The following is a 23,514-nucleotide window of genomic DNA, read 5'->3' on the forward strand; positions in this document are numbered from 1 at the left end:
ATTTTAGAAGAATGTTTAGGGTCATTGTCCTCTTGGAAAATAAATCCAGGCCCAATAAGATGACTCCCTGTCTCACCAGAATGTTGTGGAATACTTTCTTATCCATGATGCCATCAATTTTCACTAAGTCACCTGTTGCTGAGGTTGAAATGGCACCCCACACCATAATACTACCCCCTCCGTGTTTAACTGTTGGCAAGAGACATTCATTTCTATATCTCTCCCCCTCCCTCTGTCAAACATACACTCTTTGCTTGTTGCCAAACTGTTCAAACTTGGACTCATCAGTCCACAACACTTTATACCAATCTTCCTTTGTCCATTTCTTGTGTTCTTTTGCAAATTTCAGGCATTTCACTTGTATTTTTCTCTTTCAGAAATGGTTTCTTTGCTGCTGTTCTGCCAATAAGTCCTTCTTCTCCCAGTTTCCAACGCACAGTTGCACCATTAGTCATTGTGGTGTTGATCTCGTCACACAGTTCTCGTGAGGTCTTTCTTTGGTCCTTAAAACTGAGAATTTTGAGATGCTTCCCTTGTCTGTCTGACAGTTTCTTTTTTCTACCGCTCCCCTTTTGGCTCTGGTGTGAATTGGTGGCATCGTGGCGGTTCAAAGTGTACTTTACAGTGCTTGGACTGCATCTCAAGTCCTTGGCTATGAGGCGGTAACTCCAGCCAGCATCAAAAAGGGCCTTTATTCGAACCTGTTGCTCACTCATTAGCTCCTTCTTCACCTTATCCATGTTCAAAGAGCAACGTGTGCTTCAAGACTACTCCTAGAGGCTTTGAATTTATGAGGTGATGTGGCCTCAGTGACAAAATCCTGATGTTACCAGTTACTTAATGAGCAGGATAGGCCTTGTACATTCAAAAGAATCACACAGCTGTGTCCTAAGACTCTTGTATCATCATCAATTTAACCACGATCGTACCTGATTGATTGATATGAGGATTGTGATTGTGTGACATTGACAGTGAAATAGGCCTAGCTTGTTTTTTGTATATAAAATGACCCTAATCTCCTAATGATGAGCGTGTTACTACTAGCATGCTCATGTTAGCATTTAGCATTTAGTCTCACAGTGCTGCTAGCGTGACTGAAGACTCTTAAAATAAAGTCAACAAAGGACAACCAGTCATGTTTAAATAGTTCCAGTGTGTATATTTTAATGCTTTGTGGATCATCAGCAGGCTTAAGGCATTGCTCTGTCTTCATACATGTACATCACACAATCCACAGTTAGTAATAAATACAGTACAGGTCAAGAGGAAGCAAATATCTGTCCTAACCAACAGGACTCATGTCTCACATAACCCAATAGGGAGCAGTAGAGGGGCACATTCACAACACAGCACGCACTCACTCACAGGTTCATTAAAAAAAAGTTTGCATGGCACAATGGAATTATTTGCACCACAATGCAGCCGTCCAATTTGACTTGAGGAACACAAACATTCACAAAATCTATTGCAGAGTACAGTTCGGATCAAACCAAGACACAGTTGCATACTTTGTTAATTAAGTATATTTTGCACTACTCATTTTCACTTTTTTTTTCCCAACCACTGTTCTATTGGTTTAGTCTATGAAGGCAATTACAACACATTAAAAGTTTACATTGTACATATCTGGCAATATCTGCTCAAACCATGAGAGAGTGGCACAGATAGGCACATAGGTCCATGTGTAAAAGGTACGATGCCGGACAGGCAGGCTGACTTCTGATCTCTGTAATGCTTCTATTTAGTGTCCTGCTGTAAAATATTTTTTCTCGTGTGCCCTGATCTGGTGCTGTCTGGTTTGGTGTATCGACTGTACATTTCACTGTTTTCATCATTGGTAAATATGAGCTAATAGCATAACAGATGTAGCACTTTCAGAGTCACTGAAGTGTTTTTTAACTCACCATAATGCTGTTTCGAAATAAAGCATCACTCAAGCGTGAGAGAATTCAAGGCATCTGTTTTTCTTCTATGTGTTTTTCGAGCAGTTTTTTTTTTTGTTTTTACATTGTAGATCCGTCACTTCTCCAGTCCTGTCAGATCTGCACAAAATGTGTTTAAGATGGAAAGACTTGAGATCGGAGAGCAGCCTCATGCACGCATGCACAGCAGATCCACTCAGTGCATGTTGCTCAGCTGACTGTAGACATGCTCTAAGATCTGAGAGTAGGCCTGGTCTTTGGGAGCATGGCAGCTCAGAGAGCCCTGAGGAAGAAGACAGGGAGTTGTACAAGTATGCATCAGCAAGTTAAAGGAGAAACCTCTGTATTTACTGTAGTAAATCATAAAATGGCTATAATATGTGATATAATGCTACAGCCACAGTGTAATTTGAAATTTCTATCCATATCCATAACTTGTGTTGATGTTTGCCCATTTCACATTAATTAGCGTTTGAATTAATGCCGTATGTTCACCAAATGAGTTAGTGCCTGTTTACAAGTTGTAAGAAACCATTGATAATCTTTTAGAAGGAGTAGATGTTTCAGTTAAATTGAGCAATATGTCAGTGGAGTCTGGCAGACAATAAGACTTACTCAAGACTCAAACCCCAGAGTGTGTATTTTTGGAGCAGTGGGCTTTTGTTTTCAGGATAACAGGCTTAGCTTCACACTGACAGACAACTAACAGTTAGAAACAGCTGATCAACTTGTCAAGCTTGTCGTGCAGCCTGCCTGAGCTTCCTGGAGTCCGAGGAGGAGGGGGCAGTGGGAAACAATTCCCTTCAACCATAGATGGTACATTAAATAGGATTTCAACCTATTTTATATACCTTCTATGGCTCCGACTCACTGATGGCGCTGCTGTATTTTTGTGCAGGCAATTGTTACATAATGCCACCATCAAATTTTGCAATAGAACTAAACATCAAATGTAAAAATATAGGTGCACTCTTCTGAGTATATACATGAATTATCAGTCAAAAATTATAAGTAAGATAAAATAACACTAAACGATTTAATATTTGTCCAAATACGTTTATTATTACTGATATTAATCATTCAAGCTGTCCTACAATCAGAGTCTGAAATGAGGCTTTATCAATGCTGAGAGTCATTTAGACCAAGGCTGAATTATTATTGTAGTTGTCTTTTTCTAGTTTGTACATGGCTTTTAAATAAATAGATAAATACCATCCTGTCTCATTTAGCATACTGACAGTCTGTTGTTGTAATCAGAGTTCAATGTTAATGTTTTTTTTCACTTGTGTTGTCAGGAGTGTGGATCAACTATTTGCCTGAAGCCAGTTTTTACTTCGCCTTTGCCTGCAACCCTGTTGCCCTAATTGTTTTATTAGCGGTTGTTAAATAAAAACAGACTAAAGACAACGGTCATATTAATTCTATGGCTGCAACATCTATAAAATGTCAGAAAATAGTGAAAAATGACCATCCCAGTTTTTCCAAGTCCAAGGTAATGTCTTTAAATGTCTCCTTTTGTATCTCTAAAACCCAAAGACTATTCAGTTTAATGTGATAATAAACAGAGGAAAGACAGAAAACTCCATATTTAAGTAGCTGAAAACAGCATTTTCTGCCATTTTGCATGAAAAATATATAGTGAATAGTGATATATAGTGAATAGTGATAGTGTCATTGTTTTTTACCACTTGCTCAACCAGGCAAGTTGCCAGATTTACTAGCCGAACTTGGCAATCTACTTGGCCCGAGCAAGAGGGCAATCCTTACTGGTGGACTATGTAATGAATCTGGTCACCTTCCTTGTGTAAACTGGACTGATGATTGCCTTACTTATTTTTCTTATACTGGTGGAACAAACAAACAAAATGTAAGACTATTAAATACTTTTTACGGCCCTTTATTAATAAATGTGAATATAAGACATCTTAAGACGAGTGAGAATGCTCAGGTCATCACCTAATAAAGATGGCAAGTCTTCTAAAAAAAAAATCATCCTACCTTGATCTTGTCCATCATGGTCGTATCAGGACACCAATACTGGTTGAACTGGACGAGGTCAGGAGCTGCCCTGTAGTAGTCAACCAGCAGCATCTGTGGAGGAAATAAATAGACCATTTGTACTGTATTTACAGTAAATATGTCTCTACAGTATTTCACTGGACAGAGGCCGTACCATCTCATTAAGAACATCACTGGTGAGAAAGTTGTCCTGTACATAGGTGACCTCTACAGCAACTGGGATACCGTAGTCATTAGGCCGTTGCTGCAGGAAGGCAAATGATACATAAATTTAGACAAAACATGAGCACAAATGTTTTACATTAACAGTATCAGAAAAGGCCAAACTAAATAACAAAACTTTAAAAATAACAAGATGAGTAGTTCAATCAAAATTAGTTGCACCTGTGTCCTCACCTCGGGCGGTGGTACGACCCAGAATGGAGTTATTGTGGACGCCACACCTTGATTGCCGTGGTAATATGGACCTGAAAAAAGAAACAAAATTGGAAACTTTGTGCCGTCAAACCTGCCGGATGGTGAGAAAGCCCAGGTTCTGCTGGGAAAACCAAAGTTCATGACAGTGATGATGCTGATTTAGAAACTAGATTAATGCCTCTTTAAAACTTTAATCAATCAATCAATCAATCATCGCGGTGCAGGAAGTTTCTAAGAGTTGGTGTTTTACAATGACTATTTTCAATTAAAATCTACAAAATATCCCTCCTACATTTCACAAAACAGTAAATATAACATTTCTTAGATTTTTAAAAAGTACAACATATAGTGGCTTTGTCAGTTTGAGGTGACAGCTGGTCGACCATGATAACATGATAAAGTAGTTATGTCCTGATCACTACTTTTGTTGGATGATATCTTGTCCCATAAGTACATAAATAACATAACTGTCATTTTAAGACCACTTTATGTCACTGGTAAAATGACACAATACATAATAGCATAATAATGCAAAGGGTGTAACCCTTTCAAAGAGCTTGCCAAAAGCAACTCTTAAGAAAATTCAGACATTAGAATTGAAATATGAAAAAATTAAAATATCCTAATAAAACATAAAATATAACCAGGCAACTAAAACAACAAATAAAATGGATTACTGGGTTCTGTTAACAGAAAATGCATTTGAATAAATATTAAAAATTTGGCCTCAGGGGTATAGAAAGTTATAGGTTAGTTGAATTGCAACTTTGTCACTGTTTTTTTTTTCTTTCTTCATATATTTTTAGTCCATGTCACCAAATGAATATGCTGCTATATGCTGAAGTGCATATTGATTGGGTAGTGCAACTTGTGGGTCACTATATCTAACACTGTAGTACACTTTTTGTATTCATTTTGCCTGCCATATATTGTAGACAGATCCTCTACATCTCCTGCTATATTACTTGTGTATTATTTCAGCAGCATTATGATTTAATTTCCTTGCATGGTATCAATAACGTCTGAGAGAATTTCCCTGTAAAGAGCGCATTAATATAGTCCCACATAAAGGCCGGCACTCACCACAGATGATGCCCAGACAGGGCTGGAAGCCGTTGTTTGAACCCTGAAGCCTCAGCTGATGGTCCATCTGGGAGTCGATGTCCTGCAGCGATGGCAGAGCCGGACCTCGCGGGTGACTGTGGTACCAGCCCACCAATGACAGCCCACGCATGAACAGGTTCTGACAGATCTGGAGGACAGTCAACATGACAGATGCTGATTAGATAAAAACCCAGCATCATTTTAATTTCACTTGAGTGAAAGTGAATACGTAAAGACTATGACGTTATTAATTATGGATACATCACAAAAGAAGCTCGATATTAACTGGATAAGTCTAATTGTCTAAAAAGATTATTAACAGAAATGAACTACTATTTGATTTTAATTTATGAGCAAAAATCATTGGTGTTAACACACTGTATTGCACATTAGTCAGTGTTAACCTCCCAGTGATGGAAATCTGAGAGCTGGTTCTTTGGTTTCTGGCTTTTGGAAAGACAGATGCATGTTGACAAGCGCTGTCTGCTGAACTGTCCTGAGGCGCGGGAAGATCTTGTGAATTTTTTAAAAAAGCGTGTCATTCACCTTCATGTTTTGTGAACGCACACATGCTGTTAGAGCAGACTACTGATTCACTGTCCATGTGTTACCTCCTCCTCCACAGCAGAAGCAGAGTCTCTGTCTGCCAGCCTGGTCCGACAGGGGAAAGCCCTTAAGACTGTCAGCACTGAAATACATCCACCACAGAGAGGAAGGCGAAGTCGTTACAGATGGCCTTATTCTTATCTCCTACTTGTGTATATTTCTTAGTTATCTCTGGGGTTAAGTCACACTCACGTTGTGTATTTGTATCCCACCGTCCTCCGAGGTATCCCACCACCTCACTGGTGGTCAGGTGACAGTGGAAGTCCTGATGAGGATAAAAAAAGCACCTAATTTGGTCTCTTAACTGTCTATCTGCATTACATTACCCTGTTTTTAGATGTGCTTGTTGCTTACCATTAGCAGCAATACATTACTGGACACGGCTACATTGAAAGGCTGGAATCTGTTGATGGCTGAGAAGGCGGACAGCTCCACCAGTGTGTGCGGATCTCTGAGGATACAAGTCAGTGTTCATCACACTCTTAATTCACTCCCCTGATCACACAAAACTAAATCGATCGTTCTGAATAAAAGTCGGTACCTGGTAGCATCCCTGGTGCCCAAGGTGCAATACCTGACAGGGATCCTCTCTCTGTCAGTTCTCCGTGAAACCATGACGTCTGTAAGAGTTAAGATTAACATCTGTTTTCCAGTTTGTTTACACACAATTATGTTAACAGACTATCAAACACTTATGTGTGGAAAAAAAAGAGAATTATACCATGTAGTCCAGGTTTGTTGTTCTTAATCTTCTCATCTGCCTGCACAGCTGTTTTCCCTTCCTCTTCATCCTCGTCATCATCCTCCTCACTCACCAGGCTCTGGCATCACAAGAAAAAAACATAATGGCACAGGATGATGTAAGTACAGTGATACAGACAATATCACACATTTAGTAAGATTTACAGCAGCGATCCCAACAAAGAGAAATAAAACTGGGAGGTCACAAGATCGTTGCTTCTCAACATTTCTGCCTGTCACTGGAGTCCTAAAACAACTTTTTTAAGTTATTTCTAAAATAATTTTCTAAAACACCTTTCTAAAATAACTTTTTTTTGGTAAGTATTTTAGGTCCCATTTTTATTTATTCAAACATATAAAGTGATTACTACTGAAATCACTCTTACTGTACCTACAATTCTTTTCACTTTTAATTTAATTGATTAATCATTTAGTCTATAAAATATAGAATAATTATACAGTGCTGCGCTGTATAATCATAAAATGTTAAACATTTCTGCTTGAAAAATAACTATAATTATTTATAAATTATCAAAATTGTTGCCAATTTTTAATCAACTAATCAGTGCAGCACTAAAGCTGCAAAAAAGACAGAAAAAAAATCATCTTTTCAAAGAAAAGTTGGGGGGAAACTTTGTCACAGCTCATGTCCACAGTGAGGCCAGGATCTTTGATGGGGAGACTATTTTTTCATTTACAAAGTACTGTTGTTTTGAGTTATACTAATTAAATCACAACTCTTTCACAATCAGCCGTTATTCTGTTTGTTCTACGCTTTTCCCTTCTTCTCTCTGCCTTCCAAGAATCATGCATGGCCAAAAACCAAAAGTCCAGACTCTGTACTGATCCATAAACTACCTGTAGTCGTTTAGGAGCACCTTTTAATCTTTTCATTGTTCAAGGCAACATTTAGGTCATGATATCTGACCTCAACAAACATTAAACATCATACTGCTTAGGACAGAATGTTGCCTTATAGACAGTATTTGATGCTACATGCTGAGTAGGAAAAATAAAAATGGAAATGACAAATTTCACTGTTCTCTCACCATGTCTGCGCTGGGTTGGTACTTGTGCAGCCAGGTGGTTTTATACTGGACCAGCTTCTGTCCACGGTAGCGCACAGATGCCCAGCCGCAGCCAGATTTCTTGGCCGGGTTGACCAAACGTTTGCAGTGTGTTGCCCAGGCACTAGGAGAGTTGAAGATCTGGCCCGTCTCCACCCATCTGATTTTCCCATCAGTTAACAGGTCTCCTACAAAGTTTTTACCCTACGGGAGCAGAAAAGAGAGATGTGTTGAGTTAAAAAACAAGGCATGTGTGTCCCTTAAAGTACAACTTCACATTGTACTAAGCAGAAGCTGCGTTTCCTCTGCTTTAACTTTCCCCAGGGACTAGGAACCTTTGGAGGAATTCAGTGCGTTTCCACCAAAGGGAACAAGTTCTAAACTAAGTGCCAGGGATCTTATTTCTTCCCCCCAAAAAGACCCTGCTTGCAGGGTAGTACTTTCCAAAAGAACTTTGGGGGTGTGGCTTGCAGTTCTGAATATCTCTGAATATTACGTAATAATGCCTGCACTTTATGTGGCTAAACTCATGTGTGAAAACAGTCACTACGGATTAATTGACTGTTCCTAAGTCCCACCCCTTTTTGCTTGGTTAACTTTCTCCTGTTTGTGTAAAAGCGAAATATACCGTCACATCTCAAGTTAGCTAATGTTAGAAAAACTCTAGCTAACTAGCAAGCTATTTTAAGCAAAATGTTGTCTTACTATCTATTTTGTGATTCATGTAGATTAACTATCTAGTTAGCTGGCTTTTTGCTAACATTAGCTAACTTAAGAATAGTGAACATCTGTTGCTTTACAAGTCTCCGAGAAATTTGGCTTTCTTTTCAACACAGATGATCCTAGCACATACCATATATAAGTACAGGAAAAAAAAGTCGACCACGGTACAAAGCTTGTTCAACTGTCATTGAAACAGAGCAAAAAGGACGGGACTTAGGAAGGGTCAGTTTGCCTAATCTTTGCATGTCTTTAGTTGTAGTTCCTGGGTCTTAAAGTTCTGGGTACTTTGGGTGGAAACGTGGTATGACATGTTAAGATGTTGTGATGTATGTTATTACCAAATAGTGGATGCCTAGCACGCCGTCTCCTGGCTCCACCAGGCCGTCTTTGAGCAGCACTCTCAGGGTGATGCCCCGCCGGGTCAGCAGGGAGCCCCGGCCGGAGCTGGACCGCAGGTCTGCCTCCTCCCCTCCACTCAGCTCCTCCTCATCCTCCTCTCCTCCATCCTCCACCACCTGTGGAGAGCTGGGTGGCTCTGAGCCTGAGGAGACCAAACACACATCATGGATCCTAATGTACTCAGATTTATGGGAGTGATGTGTGTGTTGAAAAAACATAATCCTGGCATGTTAGTATGCATTCACTTAATGTTTTGTCAAATTACTCAGAGGCTTCAAAACGAGCCAAATCACCTGAGAACCAGTTAAACATCTGCATATCATAGTTACATTGGGAACAAAGCCAATGCAAATGTCCCATTATTTTAATTACAGTGACTTTATAATGAAAGCCCCACTGTAATGGCAGCCAGCATCATTCATAAGTGTAGCATGCTAAACTGATAGCAGCCCTATCATGGTGAAAGGAATCTCAAGGGGCCAAAATAGCCAAAAGATAATCTAAATTGGCATTTCATTAATTACGGCTAAGCTATGCGGTTGGCCTTTGTTTCCACCTCCCATTAGGGCATGGCTCCCTCCGCAAAGAAGAGGCCTGTTCCCCCCCTCTGTTAATTTCCCTCAGATTTACAATTAAACCCCTCTTTCATTATTCTCACCCATATCTCTGAAAGCGTCGGAGAGCGCCTTTAAATCCAACTCGGTCAAAAGCTGCTCCTTTCCGGGGCACTTGCCGCTGTGTGGGGGTTGAGCTCCGGGCAGATTTCACAGATACACTTCGCCACACTAGCTCCGGCTATTATTCAAAAACATAAAATGAAGGCGTCTGTGGCTCTGCAGCAGTGTAGTTTCCTTGTTGTGTTGCTTTAATGTCAGTTCCCCTCCCCTTTCTTTCTCCCTCTCCCCGTCCTTGTCACTCTCCCTGTGTTCTTCTGAGCGGGTTTGTCTGACGTGCCATGCCGGTCTATATCTGCCATTATTGCACTAAAAACACCACACAATCGTCAAAAACATAAAACCATCGACTGGGGTTGCAGGAGGTGTCTTATATGTTGTTGGAAATCTAAACAATGTAGCGATAAATCTTCGTTTCCCCCGGAAAGATGAAGTGTCGCCCCGTGCGTGTGAGCCAGCCGCTATTTGGCATTTAGGTAGATTAAAAGTACATCCTGAAGAGTCTGAGCTCTTTCTATATGACAAACACTGCACAGCAGCTAAAAACAGTGACTTGTGTGCTGTTATGATACGACCCTGTCCCGTACTTTACTGTTTTACTGTGTTTTTTTTTTTTCTTCAGTACACCGAGATGTTCCTTCTCTTTATCTCCGACAAGAAGCAGATTTACCGGGAAGCAGCCTGCGGAGGGCAGCAAACCTCCAGCAGTGTGTCTCCCCTGGCTTCAGTTCCTCTCAGCCCCACGTGGTGGTAACACAGGCCTGTGTTCATACAATAGCAAACAGTGTTTAAAACCTCTGTAATAAAGCTGCAGTTTACTACTGGGTGAAAGTAAGTTAGTGCTGCACAAGTTTGTTGTACTTCTTCTATTTAGCATCTCCGTTTACTGATGCTTTATACTATTCCAGTGAATTTCAGAAAATTCAGTTGACATTGATTTTACAGACAGCCGGTCCGTGTATCGTCGGTTCATTCATTTATTCAGTTCAGTTTGGCAAACTAAAAAAACGAGTGAAAATTTGGTTTATTTGTTTTTTCTGTATTAACCAAATGTTGAAAACAAGACGTTTGTTTTCCCATCTTCTGCTTGAAATGAAAAAATCAGATAAACGAGGAAACAAAAACACAGTAATAAGTCAAATTTACGTTGTTCTTTGTTTCATTTCTTTATTTTCCTTATTTCCTATAGTGTCGTTCTACTGCGGCCACAGCTCATTTGCGCATGCGTGACGTCACGTGGTTCATGGCGGATAGTTCCAAACACTGAATAGTTCCAGACTGAAGCTCATTCATTGGATTTCTCAAGTGATAAGTTGATGAAATCACTACTTTTTTTTTGACATTTTAATGTATGAGCTGACCTTTTGATGGATCTAGTCAGCAGTCGCATTTTTATGTAGCCGTTTAGTTCATGTTTAATAATAGCAAGTTATATTATAAGTACAGTTAATTTTAACTTACCATAACCATGTACCAGTTTTCCTGTTCAACTTCAAATTAATTTCAGTTATTGGCGTTTGTTGGCATACAGAGCTTATGTTTGGTTATTAGCTTTGTTGTTAACGTGATCAACACTAAGCTGTGACCGTATTAGTAACGTTATTCTTGATTATAATTAATGTAGCTCAAGTAAGTAACGTCGGCAGCTTGTTCCTGGTTAATTCAGTTATTTATTACACACATCGTTTGTTAGATTCACTGTCAGTGACGGTGATACAACCAGCAGCATGAATGTGGGTGATAACAGTAAAAGTAAAATAAAACTGCAGATTGCTAATTATCTCATGTGCTTCTGTTGAAGAGCTGATGTGTGATGACCGAGCAGGGTAGATATTTACAAAGGATCCAAAAAACAACAAAGTGTGTAACTGTCAGAAACAGCTTCCTGTATCCTCCAAAATAATTTATAGCTTGACTCTTCCCGTCTCATTGCACCTCCAGTACTGTATCCCCAAGTCCTACGCCTAGTCCCCCCCTGCTTTGACTCTCCCTGGACTCCTGTGAGGGACAGTTCATTACAAGACTAGGAGAGTGAGACATCCCCAATGTATGGAGGTTGTACACACCACTTTATTAGGTACACCTGTACAGTCTAATGCAATTCAAACAGCTCTGCCACGAACTTTTATCAAGTTTGTAATGTTCTTCTTTTGACAAAGTTGGACATGTGTAACTTTAATCATGCTTTTTACTCATGTCCTAATTAAAGTGGTGTTGTACTGAACTATAATTATATTAAGGTGTTTATAATTTTTGTCCTCTGTCTTTACATGCATGAGGCAGGCAATGCAAAGACAAATAATTGAATCAAAACCTCTATAACAGCGTAAAAATCTTGAGCATTATAGACAACATAAAAGTAGAATGGGTGGCTGTGCTGATTACATTAGATTCTTCAAGTGTACCTAATAAAGTGACCACTGAGTGTCCTGTATATCCCTGCAGACTCAGGTCAGGGTTTCCCTTGTATCCTCCCTTGGACTGTGTATATGAGAGTGTGATCAGTCAAACCACTGGGCCGACCTGTCACCTAAAATACAGACAGTTTTCACAGTGATGGACCCATAAAATGATTCAGAAATTGTTTTTGTGTCATTACTTTTGTTATTAGGGAGATGTTTGTCACCAGACTTGTCCACATGTTGTCGTCCAGAAGTGGTGACGCGTTGAGGGACCTGCTGAAATGTTGACAGGGATTAACCCCTGATCCTGGATGTAAGGAACACACCCCATGTCTACAGTGTCTGGATCCTTGTAACTGTAAGAGGGAGAAGTTTAGGTGTTGGTCCCGCCTACAGGTGTAAGTTTGGTCGGTCAATATGTATTTGGTCTATGACAAAATCTTTGGTTATTTTTGTTCTGTCCTTCAGCACATTGGATAGAAAATTAAACAATGTTTAAGAGTTTAAAGAGCAGATATTCATTTTTGGTATGAGGGTATTTATTATCTTCTCATCAAACTAAAAAAAATCTGTAACCAGGTAATAGATGTGACCATTTTAATCAGGTTTATAGGAATAACTTATCTACTATAACTTTTGTTGCTCTGAAATTGTCACCCTGTCAAATGACTTTAATTACTACATGGTTCACTTGATATAACTGAAAATACCCACAACTTTAAGCTGAAAGGTTGAACTTGAAGTCCATAGTCATTTAATTTTAGATTCAATTTACTTAGGTACGGAGCCGAAATAACAAAACATGCAAATGTTCAAAAGCGCTATATAAGTATAATGAATTATTAATTATTATATTATTATTATTACTTTGCATTCTTGTCACTCCACATCTCAAGTAAATACAGTGACAGTTTAAATGCAATATGACACAATTTTGTCCTCAGGCTTAGACAGATGCTTGTATATACTGAAGGTGCATCTGATGTTGTCAAGGCAGTACTGAATATTGATAGAGGTGAAGCCATCATAATGTTAAACATTAGGGCCATGCTGCCATAAGATGGAGCTATTTTCCATTAAATAAGTCACGAAAGGTCAGGTAAATCGAGCACAGATGTGTTCCATTGTCAGACCTGGAAGCTCCTGGTATTTAAATCCGATAATATAAAAATGTCATGAAAATTAGTAGTCTCCTTCACTGGTATCATTAACATTACATAATTGTTTTAAAGGCATAATATGCGACAAAAAAAACCAACAACAATATATAGACCCATGTAGAAAAAATCCCCTTTAATCATGCTTCATTGACCCACTGGATGTGTGTGGTGTTGGCTGTATCTGCAGAGACCCTGACCTCTGCTTGTATTTCTTATTATTTTGCTGTGCTCGGGATGCTGTATCAAGCCAGAACGTCAGTATCTGACATCCTGTGAATGAAAAACAACAATAGATTCTTTCTGATATTTATTATGTTAACAGGTTGGACAAATCCTTCTGATAGATGCGGATGAATGAGGCAGTTACGCAAACGCAGCAGTATTATTCTGAATACACATACAATATTTATACAGACAGGTATTAAAAACAATTATTCATCAAGTCAATCTTATAAATGCATGCACTAATGTTATATGTTGAGTGTACAGGTACATAATAAGGAACAACTGAACATGTTTTTCCTTTTACCACAAGTTCTGTTAATGTAGTGGCCTCATGTACAGAGGCTATGAGTCCTCTGCAGCGGCTGTGGGTTTGATTCTGCCCTGCAGCCCTTTGCTGCATGCCATCCCCCGACTCTCCCTTTCCTGTCATATCTTCAGCTGTCCTATCACATTAAGGCCATAAAAAAGCAGAAAAGTATATATATTTTTAAATGTGTTGATGTCAGACAGTAAAAGCTATACTTAAGAACAACGTTACAATAGGCCCTTCAGCAGAGATGGAGACTAATTGGTTAATTACTGAGGATGTATCACCACTTGGTAGGAGAACTGGTTTGAGGAGCATGGATAGATGTGTTTGCTGCTTGGGACAAATACAAAATTCTCCCCACTAACAGCACTGAATTCCTCAACATGGACCACATAACTAAATTCACACCAAACAACCAGCTTATTGCTGTAATGAATAAGTCCCCTCATACTACTGGATAAGTCACTACTCTTCTCTCTGTCACTCTTCAAGCTAACAGCTGGCAAAGACAGGCAGGTGATATTTTCACTTGAGCAATCTTCATCACTGACATATACTCTTGTGTTCCAGTGCACTTTGTAAAAAGTATAATAGGCACTGTTATGAGCAGGTGTTTGGAAATCAAATGTCAGATTATAGATGCGTTGGCCACGAATATGATGGAACCCCAGATTACTGTAAGTTTTGACAAGGTAGTGTGGAAAGGTTAAGCTCCATGGCCTGCCAGTGTAAATCCTAGATATGTAGACACTTTGTTCTTCTTCCAGGTCATTGAGCAGTGGCATGGAGGGCAGTGAATTAAACTGAAACCCCTGAAACCTGCCGGCATGGTACTCTGAGTCATCAAGTGTGTACAAGTCCTCAGCTGGTATCATTGGGAAACGGATGAGCTTGAGAAGCTCCTCAGGAATAGTTGTGTTTTCTTGGGCCGCCGCCCATCTCTCCAGTCCATTCAGGATGACAGTTTCATTTTGTACCACTAGGTCTGAGCGAGACAGAAGAGCTTGGACCACACTACATGGGAGATTGATCCAGGCTGGGGATCGGATCAGCGCCTCACAGTTCCATGCCAGGTAGCGAATGTAATCTTCCTGTAATGCCTCATCACCTCTAGAAATGGCGTACTCATACATAGCTTCCTGACTCTGGAAAGTGGGATCATCCGGAAGTGTCAGTCTAAAAAAATCCGCAGCCTTATTCTGAAGCTCTGTCAGACCCCAGTTGGATGCCATCTTGAGAATGCAGTGAGCAGAGGATAGTGTGGCATCAATCTTCCTTGTGTAGAAGTGTCTGAAATATAAACATTTTCATTAGCAAGGTTCAGCTATTTCTAATTCAGTGCATAAAATTAGACAGAAGGTAACTTGAAATATAAAAATCATGTACGAGTGGTGCAGGTTTACAAGACAAAGCAGGTTAAAAAAAAAAATAGGACACAAGTTTACTTTTACCTGACAAAGTTGTTGGCGTATTGACTGCAGTAAATACTGACATCAATGCTGAGGATGCTGAAGTCTGGCTGTGAAGTTCTGAGGTCTGAGTTCAGAGAAAGGATGATGCTGTGAGCACAGATTGTCTCAACTATGTGGCTGTCCACCACCACTGTAATGTTCAAGTCACAGCCATGTCCACTGTCAAACAGCTCCTCCAGCTGATGAGAGAGGATGGCACTGTGGTCATATTCATAGCTTCCCTCTCTGTTTGTAGGCCCTGAGAGAGATAAATATGGGCAAAGTGAGGGGTTCTGTTGTAAAGAGAAATTGACATCTGACTTTTTACTCTTTATTCTCCACGGAAGATTGCCTATGATTGCCTACTATTCACCTAAACGTTGATTGCCTTACCAGTCTCACATCTTACACCAGCGTCCTCAGTGTGACCACAGTTATTGATCCCCCAACCAGGAAACTGACAGTGGTGCATGTTCATCTCTGTTCCAGTACAGTCTACATTATCCATCCAGATGGGACCATCCCCTGACACAATATCAATCACAGATCAAAAACCAATAGTGACAACACAGCTTTGTACCATATATTGTTCACATTTACATGTTTCCATCATTGGTGTCAAATTACGTTTCATTACCGTTGCCAAATGCAGATGCATGTACAGCTTCTTTTGCACCAGGGAAATTGAGCTGGCGACACACCACATCAGCATCCGATATGCTCCAGTCATCATCGCACACAGTCCCCCAAACTCCATCATGAAAGATCTCCACACGACCCTCGGAGTGATTTTGACCACCAGCCAGTCTAATAAAAGCTTCTTCCTCATAACCTAAAGAAAGGTGTAATGTTATAAAAAACATTAAGTCATATTGTTCATTCACTAAAATAAGCCACCAAACATTTTAAATTTAATTTAAATTCATTTGTCTCATCTCTGTGTCTGTGTGTTCACAGCTCACAGCTGTGCTTAGACAAAAACAAACAAACAAACAAACAAAAACAGATAGACTCCAGCTTCACTGGATAAGAACAGGCTACTCACCAGCAGACAAGCTGACGCTGATGAAGAGAATGCAAGATAATAAAGCATTTCCTTTCATTTTGATCGCAGTGCACTGGAGAAAAGAAGGAAAACATGCACTAAAATTCTGTATGGAAAAATATTTTTTTTTATTCTACGTTCAGGATAGTTGACAAATAGATAGCTGATATTGCGACATGGATGAACGAACGCCACCTTAAACTTAACCTCTCCAACACTGAGTTCCTTGTCATCCCAGTCAGTCTTCTATATGTCAAATCAGTATCCAACTTGAATCCACCCAGCTCACATCTACAAGGTCTGCCCAAAATTTGGGTGTAATGATTGACGATCAACAAACCTTCAAGCTGCTCGTGGCATCCATTGCTTGGTCGTGCCGTTTTTCCCTGCGCAGCATCAGGAAGCTCTGACCCTACCTATCTGAGCATGTTAAGACAAATAATATCATGCATTAACTACTGCAACTGCTTACTGACAAACCTCCCGGACATCAGTTTAGTCATGTATTTCCAATTATTTTTAAATGGAAAACGATAAAAAAGTAAGTCTGTATGTATAATGTCCTGCCATGAGCTCAGGTTTTGCCTCATATTTACACCAAAATTCTGGCCATTCTTATTAACTACCTGTCCACCTGTATTGCTATTAGGAATATTGTTAATTTACTAAAGAAGAGAAATCAGAAAACATGTATGTTTATTTGTCTCATGCAGGATGGTGGCAGACATTGAAGAGAATTGCCAGGACCCCAAATTTTGGCCACCAGTACCATCTGAATGGTAGAAAGGGCAAATCTGATAATAAAAGCGTCATATGAACACGCTTAATAAGATACATGGTAGAAATACATCCAAAGCTCCTACCTGGGACCATTTTTGGACACATATCACACTTAATTGACATCCTCTCCTAACCATTGATGTTTTCTCAGTCTGTATGTTTTTTTTTTTTTTTGTTTTTTTTTTTTTTTACTGTTTTGCCATGTCCTTTTTCTTATTTAGATGTGCCTTGCCATGTAAGAACTAACAACAAGTGATTGGTCTGCTCATCTTGAATTGCAAATGATGAAGTGATGTACCGAAAAGCTGATATTGAAAATAAAAACTTGAATCACAAAAAAAAAAAAAAAGAAAAAAAAAAAAAAAGAAAGAAGAAGTCCCATTATTATGCAATACAACTGTCCTGGTTACACACGCCTCACAACTCTCTGGAAACTGTGGCCAATCCAGGCCTTAAAACAGAGGCAGGGAAAGTATCAGCCTGCATAGAGAAACTCAGAATGGAAAACAGTCTGGCAACAGCTTAAAAAAAAAAAAACTTTAGTCTCCCTTCATATGTTACCTGTTTATGCTCAATTAGAGCAACAGTTAGGGGCAAAAATGTTATGAGAGGAGTTTGACAATATACAGAACAAATAATGTACATTAAGATCCAGAATAAGGTCAAACAATACATATATTTTAAAACCAGGATGGTCGACTGATCAAACAACGCTGGCTGCTCACAGGAAATTGAGGGACGTTGCTAAGCAACCGTTACAAAACAGCTAACCGGGGGAGACGAAACAAAAGCAAGACCGCTAAAAATGACGTTTGTGAAGCCAGAAGTTGCGTATTTAAGTTAATTTTAGCTTTTTCTACAATCACGTTGTAGAGCACCAATAAGCCTGGCTCTGAATCCTGGAGCACAGAGGAGTGTAACCTGCAGCAGGTCCGGTAACGTGGAAGTCAGACGAGATGTCAACACAGGACGAGCAGGCGAATATCGGCAGAGTGCTCAGTTTTCTTCGAGAGTGGGACCGCGGTGACAGGACCGTCCGCTGCCGCTTGTTGAACACTTTCCTGACTCGAAACACCGGGAAAACGTTTTACGAGCTGGAGATGGAGTTCGCACAGGTGGCCAGCCTCTTCCTGGCTCGACTCACCACCTGGATGAGACTCACGTATCCTTTCCTTGGCTGTTTCACAGGATCACTGGACACACTGCCACATCAGTGTCAACGCCAAGCCTAACCAAACTTTAATTATGTGAATTTGAAGACCATATGTTTGCACTTTTTTTTTTTTTTTTTTTGGGGGGGGTCCTAATAAAGACATAAAGACATAGTTTTGCACTTCAGCAGAGACAAATACAAAAATAAAACAACAAATTAGTAAGTAACAAAAGGGGGAGGCCATGACACATCAAAAACAGACAAAAAAAAGAAATAAAATGAAATAATATAGATAAATAAAGGGGGATCACCCCCATTAGAGACTGTATCCAAGTCTTTATTCCTAGACTGCACAGTATCACTAATACTTGAGCACTTATACACTATATTGTAATCTATGCAACCCCATAGCTACATATTTAGTTTGACAAAGTTGAGAATGAGGAAGGGGATCTACACAGGTCAAGGTGGGGAGCAGGCTGAATGCCAGACCAAATATTAATGATTATTTTTTTCTACTTGTTTCCTCCATTTCCTTTTCTGCATAGAGTATGTGGTGGAAAATCTGAAAATGGAAAACAGGCACAAAGACCAAGATTGTCTTTGTGGTGTTTTAATAGAGCGTTGCAAAGGATCAGTACACAGTCACACAGAAAGTGTAAAAGGAACTGATAATGAGTCAAGAATGTAAATCTGTTTTATAGGGTTAGGAGGTGAAGGAGGTTGTGTCAGGATGGACCTGAAGTGATTACTGGGAGGGTCAGGATGTGACTGTGTTATCAGAAGTTGTTCTTCCAAAGGGAGAACAGCTGTGTGGTCAAGGACGAGTGACCAGTTAGTGCCTGACAATCCATGAGAAGTGACTAAGAGTAACAATAGTGACCAGTTCAGCATATAATTTTACCACTACAAGTACATGCACAAATTTGCAAATTTGTAGCTGTACATTAAAAAAGTTTCAAGTCCTAAAGTGAGTAGGCTGACTACTGGTTACTGTTCTGGAATGACTGATACAATACTAATATATAAAAAATGATACTTAATACCTAGAGAAAGAAAGTCATTTGTCATTTGTCAACCTTGATTTACTATGTAATCATCTGAGACCCAGCCCTTCACCAAATAATCAGATACATGTTTGGGACATTCTTGGGACTACAGCTGAAGGCAGTCGGAATTTTCCTTTCTGCCTCAAGCCAGTGAGTGATATGAAATACTTACGCCTGTATGTGTGCCTCATTATTATACAGTTTTTGTCAGTGACCTACATTTCTCACATCCTTAGTGATCAGTACCTAATGGAGTTCCTGGAGGATGGAGGTGTTCTCACTCTCCTGGAGATCTTGAGCCACTCTCAGAGCAAAGAGAAGGACAAGACAGAGGCTCTCCATCTTCTGCTCACTGTCTCAAATGCTGGTCGCAAGTTCAAAGAGATCATCTGTGAAAGCCATGGTAAAAAAAAAAAAAACTTTCAGGGGCTGTATTTTTAACACTTGTTCATACAGTAGGAGTCCGCTTCATCCTCTATATTTCCTACATTCTCGCAGGTGTGAAAGCGATTGCAGAGTGCCTGGCTAAGTCAAACACAGATGAAACCCAAGAGTGTGCAGGGGCCCTCCTTGAGTCCCTTTCCCATGGAAACCCCAAATATCAAAACCAAATCTACAAAGGACTGATTGCTCTCATGACTTGTACCTCTCCTAAGACCCAACAGCTTGCCCTACACACCTTACGCACTATGCAGGTAATGCAAGAGAGTGCACACTAAGCCACATATTAAAAAGATAGTTTGGATTATTTGAAGTGGGCATGTATGATGTACTTTTCCATAGTCAGTTTATTTCCTAGAGTCGATGCTGGTCAGCACAACCCAGTGTCTGAGAGGCAGAGAGGGACCCTTTAAAATAATCCGAACTATCCCTTTAGTGCACGCATGTCCCGTCATAGTTCTTAGAACATGCATGTGACCTCATCCTTGCTCTTTCACACAATGAACCTTGTGAAGGAAATCTTGTGACATGTGATTAACAAAGTTTTAGGAGACCTTGATGTCTTTGGGTGTTTTTGGGTGAACTGTCCCTTTAACCAGACATATTTATTGAAGCTTGATCGAGGAGAATAGAGGAGCAACACAGACTAAATGAGCACCACCCAATTTAGATGATATCCTCCTGGCAAGAAGTATTAAACCTTGTTATCGTAAACGTTTAATTTCCTGAGTTGACCTGAGTCACATGCATTTTATATATTTTTTAAAATAAAATTTTTATTCAGCTTTTACTGAACCAAGGTAATGAAAACAGTTTTCACATATTCAACATATGAGAAGAAATACAATAGTTTTTTTTTTCTCTCTCCTGTCTCTCAGACCAAAATGAAGACAGCTCATCACAGCATTGTAGAACCTCTGCTGAATATGCTCAGGTCCCTGCACCTAGACGTTCAGGATGAAGGTACGCAGAGAAAATGCCTAAAAACCACATGGTGGTAAACCTTTGTTGTGGCTGATAAGTTGTTTATTTTTTTGTATGCTGATACTTGGCTTGAAATAACAGATTAATCAACAATCCATTGTGACTGTGACTGAAAAAATCACATCATAATCTTGTCTAACCCCTTTTCTCTCACTTCGTATGTTTCTGGCAGCTATAAATTGGATTGTAGACCTGAGGTGTTATGATGTGAGGCCAGTGCTGCTCAGCGGACTGGTGACTCTGCTGAGGCCTACCAAAGAAGACATACAGCAGCACCAGGATGTGGAAGGTAACAGGTTTGATCTATAACTGTGTTGATTTTTTTCCCCATAGACTGATACAGTGGCTCTTTAAGACCCAACTTTGAATGTGAATTTCCTTCAGGACCACCCGTGTTATTCTCAGAATTCTCCATCTCTGAAACAAATACATACTTTTTCACTTGCGCAACCCCATCAGTTAATGTGTTATCTAATTTATTACATTAATGTGTTTTGTTGGTACTTACGATCCCGTCAGAGTCTGATGAAATCAAGACGACTGGATCTCTGCCTGTGTTCGTGCAACAAGCTGCTGCAGCTAAAACTGTACGGTATGGACACAAATATTAGTCAATTATAACTAGACATGATGTAATGAATGTTTAATTATGCAACAAACATTGTCAGAACATGAAGTCCTGTGTAAGAATGCGTAATATAGATTGAAATAATATATCCAGTGTGTTGCTTTGATTGCTTTCATTATCACAGTGTGATAGTTCAGCCCTGTCTCCTAGAAATCATGTTTACACACAACTAATTTGGAACAGCAAATACATTATGAGGGAAATGTAATGTCGTCCAAAATATGTTTTCTGTTAATGAGGAGATTCATTTAGATTAAGGCGCAAAAATGTGGATTCTAAGAGTATCAATTAAATGTTTACTGTCCTGTGTGTCCTGAATTGGGACATGAAATGTATTCATTGATATTTAAGCAAAATGAGGATCTGTCTCTAACTCTAACCAAAATGCTTTCGTTGCCTGAACATACCCAAAATCAAGATCTTTCTTTAACCTTAATGTTAATTGCACTTTGTATGCCTGCGATCCACCACAGCCACCTCTTTGCAAATCCAACACATTATATAATTTTTTTTTTTTTTCAATTAAACATATCAATGTCTGCAAACAATTCAGGCAGGATTTCAGTTGTCACCACAGTGTAATTATTAAAACAATCTAGTATACACATAATTTCTTGGAGACAGGATTGAATAGTTTTAGCTGTTGTCATAAGGATTTTCTTTTATGGTGTGAACGTGTTGAAGCTTGCTGGCTGAAGACAGTCAGGAGGTTTCTCGTGAGCTTCTCTCTCTCGGAGTGATCCAGCCTCTTCTTTACGCTATGGGCAACAGAGAACACACTGATGCCCAAATACAAGCCAGTCTGGCATTGGAGGTACATACATGCTTTCATATATACATGTACCACACATACACATGTATACATACACAATCCTCTGTGTCAGATGATTTCTACACAACTTGTGCTGTGAGTATTTCCTCCAATTAAAAAGCTACTGAGGGGCTTTTACACTGAGATTTGATGATGCATACTTCCAATAAAATGCCCCAAAGTTGCTATTTATGATACAGTTTAATACAGCTCTCTCATGCAGGTTACAGCAAGTTTCCTTTTAATGTAAAGTAAACCATGGAAAGTACAAACAACACAGTTGTACATCCAAGTCCAAAGCACAGCACAGCTTGTTCAAAAACAGAGCCCTTCAAGACGTTTTGGCATATGTAGGTTACATACTGCAGCCTGCATGTGCACACACACACACTAACACTGTTTTCATCTGTGGCCAGCATTTCGTCCGCTCATACCCAGTTGTTGAGGAACGTGTGCAGAGAGTTATTGGCAGTGCAATGTTTGCAGCCTTTATGGTAAGCTTCAATAATGTATTAATATTATGACAACATTAGTTAAAATGACAATGTGAGGGCTGCTAAAGCAGCAGCACTAACAGGCACTTTCTTTCACACTCTGTCTGCAGCACAAAGCCGACACTTTTTACATGAACATGGATGAAACACAAACAGAAATCCTGTTAAATAACGAGGTGAACATAACTGAAGGTAATGATTAGTTCATCTTAAGACTGATCAAAAGTTTGTTGTTGTTTTTTCTCAGTTGCCTGTACTATGTGAGAGTAATTGTTTTGTTTGCATTTCAGTTTTGGACAGTGATAAACTCTGAAGACCGACAAGATGAACAAATCATTTAATGATGCAGATGAAGAGAATCTTGTGTAAATATAATGTCCAATATATGCAAACAAAAGTATGTTATTAAAAGGCAGTTTCTTAATTTGCTGTGTTCCTTTTACATTTGTGTAGAAAGGAATTAATTTGGACTTGACATATGATTTCATGGAAATAATAAGCTCAAATGTTATTATCTGCACCCACTAGTTTTACACCGAATTGTTTGTTTAGGACCTGTCATAAAGAGATTTCAACATTTAACCTTATATATTTTTTAATGTTATCTTTTTAAAAAATTTTTCCATGATAATTTACATTTTTGTTTTATATGCATGGCACAATGGTGGAATGTAACTGAGTACATTTACTGAAGTACTGTATGGTTCAAGCTTAACAAAGGTGAAGATTTTCTGTTTTTTTTTCAGATTTATTTTTTTTTATACTGTTGGTAACACAACTGCAACAGTAAAATCCCGTTTTAATATTATGGGTAGCATAATGATATACAACGATGACAGGACATTTTTTTCCTGTATTGAATATTTGGATTTATAGTACATTTTCCTGATTATACTTGCATACATGCCT

General features: G+C 39.3%; 3 protein-coding genes across 4 annotated transcripts; 1 reads left to right on the forward strand and 2 right to left on the reverse strand.

Moving 5' to 3' along the window:
- Positions 1-1,133: 1,133 nt before the first annotated feature.
- Positions 1,134-10,351, reverse strand: mpnd (MPN domain containing). Of its 2 annotated transcripts, none has more exons than XM_084722988.1 (13): positions 9,657-10,351; positions 8,938-9,140; positions 7,859-8,080; positions 6,790-6,889; positions 6,610-6,688; positions 6,423-6,519; positions 6,261-6,333; positions 6,074-6,150; positions 5,442-5,610; positions 4,326-4,408; positions 4,096-4,185; positions 3,921-4,013; positions 1,134-2,205 (listed from the first exon to the last, which is right to left on the reverse strand). In XM_084722988.1, exons 1-13 carry the CDS (start codon positions 9,658-9,660, stop codon positions 2,119-2,121), a joined length of 1,377 nt encoding a protein of 458 aa, XP_084579114.1. In that variant the 5' UTR covers positions 9,661-10,351; the 3' UTR covers positions 1,134-2,118. The 2 variants fall into 2 exon arrangements, with proteins under 2 accessions (XP_084579114.1, XP_084579115.1); XM_084722989.1 differs by having other exon boundaries at positions 4,338-4,408; positions 9,657-10,349.
- Positions 10,352-13,792: 3,441 nt separating this feature from the next.
- On the reverse strand, positions 13,793-16,356 carry LOC146323854 (galectin-3-binding protein A-like). The gene is made up of 5 exons (XM_084722204.1): positions 16,266-16,356; positions 15,858-16,052; positions 15,614-15,745; positions 15,221-15,479; positions 13,793-15,059 (listed from the first exon to the last, which is right to left on the reverse strand). Exons 1-5 carry the CDS (start codon positions 16,321-16,323, stop codon positions 14,036-14,038), a joined length of 1,668 nt encoding a protein of 555 aa, XP_084578330.1. The 5' UTR covers positions 16,324-16,356; the 3' UTR covers positions 13,793-14,035.
- A 1,637-nt stretch (positions 16,357-17,993) lies between these two features.
- Positions 17,994-23,246, forward strand: armh1 (armadillo like helical domain containing 1). The gene is made up of 11 exons (XM_084722991.1): positions 17,994-18,207; positions 19,329-19,397; positions 19,484-19,650; positions 19,746-19,942; positions 20,567-20,651; positions 20,845-20,961; positions 21,192-21,264; positions 21,985-22,114; positions 22,528-22,605; positions 22,716-22,797; positions 22,896-23,246. Exons 1-11 carry the CDS (start codon positions 18,002-18,004, stop codon positions 22,916-22,918), a joined length of 1,227 nt encoding a protein of 408 aa, XP_084579117.1. The 5' UTR covers positions 17,994-18,001; the 3' UTR covers positions 22,919-23,246.
- Positions 23,247-23,514: the final 268 nt, after the last annotated feature.

Source organism: Lutjanus erythropterus, chromosome 7 (genome assembly GCF_056507025.1).
Source record: "Lutjanus erythropterus isolate fLutEry1 chromosome 7, fLutEry1.hap2, whole genome shotgun sequence".
Lineage (NCBI taxonomy): Eukaryota > Metazoa > Chordata > Actinopteri > Lutjaniformes > Lutjanidae > Lutjanus > Lutjanus erythropterus.

Bases quoted from the DNA above. Each gene is read 5' to 3' on its own strand.
- mpnd (XM_084722988.1), bottom strand. The intron at 6,151-6,260 runs GTGAGTGTGACT...GATGTATTTCAG, and splicing joins GTGGGATACAAATACACAAC to TGCTGACAGTCTTAAGGGCT. The intron at 2,206-3,920 runs GTAGGATGATTT...CTTCTTCCTCAG, and splicing joins CCATGATGGACAAGATCAAG to GGCTCTCTGAGCTGCCATGC.
- LOC146323854 (XM_084722204.1), bottom strand. From the start codon at position 16,323: ATGAAAGGAAATGCTTTATTATCTTGCATTCTCTTCATCAGCGTCAGC. The intron at 16,053-16,265 runs GTGAGTAGCCTG...ACCTTTCTTTAG, and splicing joins CAGCGTCAGCTTGTCTGCTG to GTTATGAGGAAGAAGCTTTT. The intron at 15,746-15,857 runs GTAATGAAACGT...ATATTGTGTCAG, and splicing joins TGCATCTGCATTTGGCAACG to GGGATGGTCCCATCTGGATG.
- armh1 (XM_084722991.1), top strand. From the start codon at position 18,002: ATGTCAACACAGGACGAGCAGGCGAATATCGGCAGAGTGCTCAGTTTT. The intron at 20,962-21,191 runs GTAACAGGTTTG...CGATCCCGTCAG, and splicing joins GCAGCACCAGGATGTGGAAG to AGTCTGATGAAATCAAGACG. The intron at 21,265-21,984 runs GTATGGACACAA...AACGTGTTGAAG, and splicing joins GCTGCAGCTAAAACTGTACG to CTTGCTGGCTGAAGACAGTC.